The sequence below is a fragment of the Corapipo altera genome, unplaced genomic scaffold, assembly GCF_003945725.1.
Source record: "Corapipo altera isolate COAL_440 unplaced genomic scaffold, ASM394572v1 55279, whole genome shotgun sequence".
In the NCBI taxonomy this organism is placed as follows: domain Eukaryota; kingdom Metazoa; phylum Chordata; class Aves; order Passeriformes; family Pipridae; genus Corapipo; species Corapipo altera.
The window spans coordinates 1-328 of record NW_020893243.1 but is presented as its reverse complement, the minus strand read 5'-3'; the positions used below and the strand labels follow the sequence as shown (position 1 = coordinate 328).

Genomic DNA, 328 nt, shown 5'->3' with positions numbered 1-328 from the left:
CCCCCCCCCTTTGTGTCCCTGGTGCCCCCCAGGTCGGGCTGTTCACCGAGATCGGCCCCATGTCCTGCTTCATCTCCCGACACGTGAGAGGGGACCCCAAAAAGGGGCACTGGGGGGGACCCCAAAAGGGTCATTGGGGTCATGGGGACCCCAAAAGGGTCACTGGGGTCATGGGGACCCCAAAAGGGTTATTGGAGGGGTGTGGGGACCCCAAAAGTGGGGGGCATGAGGGGCACCCCTAAAAGGGTTATTGGGTGGTGGGGGGACCCTGAAAGGGACATTGGGGCAGGGAGAGACCCCAGAAAGAGTCACTGGGTAGGGGGACCCC

At 63.4% G+C, this 328-nt stretch overlaps 1 protein-coding gene across 1 annotated transcript in view; it reads left to right on the top strand.

Annotated features, from left to right (window-relative positions):
* Positions 1-129, top strand: part of POLR2G (RNA polymerase II subunit G) — a gene marked incomplete at both ends in the record, with an annotated part of 880 nt that extends 751 nt beyond the window's left edge. Inside the window, one exon of the mRNA XM_027633780.1 lies at positions 33-129. Coding sequence (XP_027489581.1) covers positions 33-129 — 97 coding nt within the window. The remainder of the gene's footprint in view (positions 1-32) is intronic.
* Between the last annotated feature and the right edge of the window lie 199 nt (positions 130-328).